Here is a 5548-nt window from a genome sequence, read left to right as displayed (position 1 = left end):
AGATAGATGGAAATATCTGTCTGTCTGTCTATCTATCTCTCTCTCTATTTCTCTCTATCGCTCTCTCTCTCTCTCTCCCTCTCTCTCTCCCTCTCCCTATATATATAATGAAAGTAAGACAGTGTAGGAAATGTATCATCATCATCATCATCGTTTAACGTCTGTTTTCCATGCTGGCATGGGTTGGATGGTTCGACTGGGGTCTGGGAAGCCAGGAGGCTGCACCAGGCTCCAGTCTGATCTGGCAGTGTTTCTACAGCTGGATGCCCTTCCTAACGCCAACCACTCCAAGAGTGTAGTGGGTGCTTTTTACGTGCCACCAGTACAGGGACCAGAGGATGCTGGCAACAACCATGATTGGTTTTTTATTTTTATGTGCCACCGGCACAGAAGCCAGTCAAGGCAGCACTGGCATCGGCTACGTTCAGATGGTGCGCTTTTTACGTGCCACCGGCACAGGGATCACAGCTACAAATTCTATTTGATTTTGATGTTGATGTTGTTGTACTTGACTCAATAGGTCTCCTCAAGCACAGCAGGCTTCCCTACAATCCAAGGTACTTTTGAATGGGCTGGTTATGTGACACCGGTGTAGGTTTCAGCTGTGAACTCACTTTATTTGCCAGGTCTTCTCAGTCACAGCATATCTCCAGAGGTCCCGGTCATTCGTCATTGCCCCTGTGAGGCCCAATGTTTGAAGGTCATGCTTCGCCACCTCATTCCATGTCTTCCTGGGTCTACCCCTACCCCAGATTCCTTCAGCTCTTTGAGAGTGGCACATCTTCACACAGCTCTCCTCATCCATCCATAGTACATGACCATACCAGCGCAAACGTCTCTCTTGCACGCCACATCCAATGCTTCTTTATGTCCAACATTTCTCTCGGGGCACTTACACTCTGTCGTGACCAATGCCCAGCTACCTAGAACGCATTGATTATCACTTGTGTTTACATCCCTGCAATGCAAGGCTGCATATTTTTTGTACAGGTTTACGTACACATAGTTAGGTCAGATGTGGGGGCATGCACCTTTGCAGTGCATTGCTGCATTCACAGTTCGTTAGTGTATTCCCGGGTCCTCCCAGGTGACCGGTCAAGCAGAGTCCTATTCAGCCCCCACCTCCATGAGAAACCTCATCTCTCATGACCATGTGTCATGTGCTCGACCAACATGAGCTGTCAACCCAGCTAGATTCTCAGTAAAGAGAATATGGTAAGCAGGGCCTAAATTAGAAAACCAAGCAACACAACCAGTCTGAGCTGATGCTCCTGAATCAGTAACTGGGATGCCTCCTGTAACAGAATCCATCCCAGTTTCTGAGTAAAGTTTGTTGGTTAAATACAAAATATTTTTCACTGTTATATTTTTATTATTTACTGATAATTTTATTAAATTTTACTCTAAACATTATGTCAACCATAAAACAATATCATTATGTGTACTTAAAGTCTATTTGGACATGTTATTTGGGTATGTTAAGGGAAGAACTTGAGGTCTTTTTGGACCCAAATACCTGTGATAAATCTCATGTTTTTATGTTCAGTAATAATATAATTGTAATCCAACATTTTGTTTTTTTTCATTTCAGTGTCTAACTCACTGTTTGGTACCATTTATCCCAACGTGGATACACCATATAATAATCCACATCAACACCAGTGGCCTGCTTCAGGTTCTTATCCAAACGGGAGTCCATTTTTCGATGCTGCTTCCCAAGTTGATAAAAAACCAGTTTCTATTACCCAACAGAATTCTAGTACGACCAACACTAATCCTTTGAGTGAGTTAAAAACTACCATTCTACTTTATCTAGCTGAAAATGTTCTGTTTTTGTTAATCAACAATAGGACTTCCTGGCTAGTATAAGCATATTAAATTGACAATGATTACTTTTCTTCTCATTATGATTAACATTAAAAAATTATTCTCAATTTATCACATTAAATATGGTAGCCCATATGTAACTATATGTTTTTTTATACTTTAACCCTGCCATTCCAGCTGAAATATTCTGTTTTATGATCAAACTGGCCAGACCTGACTTCTTATGCCTGACCTACAAGGACATTCTGAAAATAAACAACTACATCATAGGAGTCTCAAAGCTAAACGATAATGCATAATTAATTTAAAACATATTTGAATAAATAATCATAACATTCAATGGAGTTATCTGAGTGCTAAAGAGGAATTTCCCAATGCCATTATTTTAAATTGCCAAACCAGTGAATTATTTTCACACCAAACTCTATACTCTTCAAGTCTTTCTGTTTCCTGGTAGTTGTGTGTCAACTTTGCCTCTTTGAAGAGGTCTGATAAGACTCAAACATGTTAGTTGTCACCACAGCAACCAAACATTACATTCATCCAACCTCCACATACTTATCTTCAGTTAATCCACAACAATTTTCCCGGTTCTATTTTCATTGACATTAAACATAATACAGTTCTATATTTAAGAGATGAGGAATTATGTACATTATTTACATTATTTACATTCGATGGATGTTTGTCCTCATCTTGTTTGTTGTTAACACAACATTTCGGCTGATATACCCTCCAGCCTTCATCAGATGTCTTGGGGAAATTTCGAACCTGGGTTCTCATTCCTAAGGTATTTTTCGATGTTGTTGTTGTTGTTGTCTGGAATCGAACTTGGAATCTTGGGGTTAGTAGCCCGCACTCTTAACCAGTACGCCATATGCCCGTGGGCAATTATGGAGTGAATTTTAGGGCTTATTAAACATGTTCCCCTACAGAAACTCTGTGTGTAGCTGTGGTTTGGAGGGATGTTTCCCAACCATGTGGTGGGTATTGGGGAGATGAGAACGAGTCCCAGCACTCCACTGGGACTCAATTTTTAACCGAGTACACTGGAAGCGCATAAAATCACTGGCCACCACCCCCACCACCCACACACATTCATCAAAACATACACATACACACACTCTCACTCATCCAAACACACACACACATGCAGCCAGTGCAGTTACTGAGTTTAAACATTTCCATAATCTCTAAAGATATGGTTGATAGTAAGTCCTTTGGGCATTACTGCTGTGAGTCCTGGTGATTCATAGGTCCGGTTACCCAGTTTCCACAATGTATAAGTAACCAAGATCACAACATTCTCCCCTCAGCCAGAGCTGAGTGGACAAAAGCAGAGGAGAAATGAAGTGTTTTGCTTAAGAAAACAATGTACTGCCCAGCCTGGGAATTGAAACCTGATTTTGCAATTGTTATTGCAATAACCTACTCACTTGGCCACACACCTTCACTTAGAGAGAAAAATTACAAATCTTATTTAATATAGACATATTTAGGCATATAATTATTTTGTTTGTTCAATTATTTAATTAACATATTAAACAGGGTGGCTCAAAAGTAAGTTTACATTTATCACGTAGGCATTTTGAATTTCTTTTAAAACATTTTATTACATTTAAATTTCTACCTTACAATTAACTAAATTAGCATAGAATACTGGTTTCATATTTTATTATAATTAAGATCTAAGCTGTTAATATATGATTGCAAAAGAGATAGTTGAATAACTGTAAACCTAATTTTGGGCCACCCTGTATTATGTTGTTGTTTTTTTATGAAAGATTTTTTATTTTCATTAATCTGTTCTCATCCTTATATTTTAGATGTCTCAGTAACATTCGATCTAAGACAGTTTAATGTTTCAATGTGCAAGAGCACGGTAACAAAGCAGCATCCTGTAACTCTTGAAGATTTACTAACAAAAGCATCTCAAACGAATAGCTGCTTTACGTGAGTCTTAATAAGTCATTAAAATCTTTTATGAAATAATCTTTCTGTCTTTACTTGGTGAAAAATTTAACAAAATTTTCCAAAGCAAACAATACAAAATTGGACAAAACACATTCTTTTGTGCTTTACTTTTTTGTTATTTTCTTCACTGAATTATTGTAATTTTTTTAAAAATCATTATTATCTTTTAATTGTTTTGGTCATTGAACTGCAGCTACATACTCACAAAGCTTTAAGTCATTTGGAGGTGAATCAAACTGTTATCAAGTATAATATATACAAGCACACACATATGTATGTATGTTTGTATATATGTATGTATTTATGTATGTTTATATGTATCTATGTATAAATGCAGATTTGTATATTTTGTTTTATGTACGTCTTCTCATGCATATAGTTACATATCTAGACATGCTCATATATATTTAAATGATAAACTTCTGGAAAGTTTTACAGATTTTTACAGTTCCAGTGATGGATTGGGTCTGTAGTCTTTGAATTAGCTTTCTCCTTTCTGGTTTTGAGAAATCTAATTTCTCAAGATTGGTATTTAGGCAGTGTGTTACATATCCCAGGGCCTCATGTATGTATGCATGTATGTATGTGTGTGTGTGTGTGTGTGTGTGTATTTTAACAGATATATTTACCAAAATTACGTAAAGATATCTTGAAATACTAAAGAGTAAATTCATTCAATAAAATCATCATTGGTTTCAACCATGGCCTCCAGACGGCTTCGTAATCTCCTGCAACTCTTCTGGACGGTCTCCTTGTTTAAGTTGGTGAATGCTGCCATAATCCTTGCTTTCAGTTCATCTTTGGTGTTACAAAGAGTTTTGTTGGTCTCTCACTCAACTGGGCCCCACACATAATAATCAAGGGGGTTGCAGTCTGGGGAGTTGAGTGGCCAAATGTTAGGGGTGATGTGGTCGCAGAAATTGTCTGACAGCCATGTCTGTGGCATGATGCAGAGTCCTGTTGCCAGACATAGCGCCTTCCAGCAGCCACCCTCTTGACCCAGGGCAGCATTACCTCCTCCAGGCACTTGATGTAGGCCTCCGTATTGAGTGTGAGAAGATGAATGGAGGCATAACGTCACCACCACTAGTGATCACTCCAAACACCATGATGTCAACTGGATGTTTGATTTTTATCACTCTTCGTATATGTCCTCAGATTGCACTGTTCTCAGCTTGACACCCAAATACACTGAAATGTTCATACTGGAGTTTCCAGTGCAAATGCCAAGCAGTACAGCATGTCGTTTCCAAATTTCTGGCAGAGTGAATTGTGTCATGGTGCTGTTTTTCTCACAGATGGTGCCCAACTGACCCTACTATACTGTGTAGTCAACAAAATCAAAAACAAACAATGTGCATGTGTGAAATTAAAAATATAAAATGGCAACAATTTACCCCTCACACCCTGTATGTATATGTATGTATATATGTATGAATGTTGGTGTGTTTATGTCCCTGTAACCTAGCAGTTCAGCAAAAGAGCCCGATAGAATAGGTGCCAGGCTTTAAAAAAATTAGTTCCAGGGTTGATTCATTAGACTAAAATTCCTTGAAAGCAGTGCCCCAGCATGGCCACAGTCTAATGACCAAAACAAGTAAAAAATAAAAGATATAAAACTGTACATAAACAGTTCATCATCATTTAATGTCTGTTGTCCATGCTGGTATGGGTTGGACGGTTTGACCAGGGCTGGCAAGCTGAAAGGCTGCACTAGACTCCAGTCTGATTTGGCATGGTTCTCTAC

At 38.6% G+C, this 5548-nt stretch overlaps 1 protein-coding gene across 1 annotated transcript in view; it reads left to right on the top strand.

Annotated features, from left to right (window-relative positions):
• LOC106871109 (uncharacterized) overlaps positions 1 to 5548 on the top strand; it is a 29639-nt gene that overhangs the window by 21047 nt on the left and 3044 nt on the right. Inside the window, exons 7-8 of the mRNA XM_014917412.2 lie at positions 1592 to 1783; positions 3654 to 3780. Coding sequence (XP_014772898.1) covers positions 1592 to 1783; positions 3654 to 3780 — 319 coding nt within the window. The remainder of the gene's footprint in view (positions 1 to 1591; positions 1784 to 3653; positions 3781 to 5548) is intronic.

This window comes from Octopus bimaculoides, chromosome 1, assembly GCF_001194135.2.
Source record: "Octopus bimaculoides isolate UCB-OBI-ISO-001 chromosome 1, ASM119413v2, whole genome shotgun sequence".
Taxonomy (NCBI): Eukaryota; Metazoa; Mollusca; class Cephalopoda; order Octopoda; family Octopodidae; genus Octopus; species Octopus bimaculoides.
The sequence above is the reverse complement of the archived record's forward strand: the minus strand, read 5'-3'. Positions and strand labels throughout refer to the sequence as shown.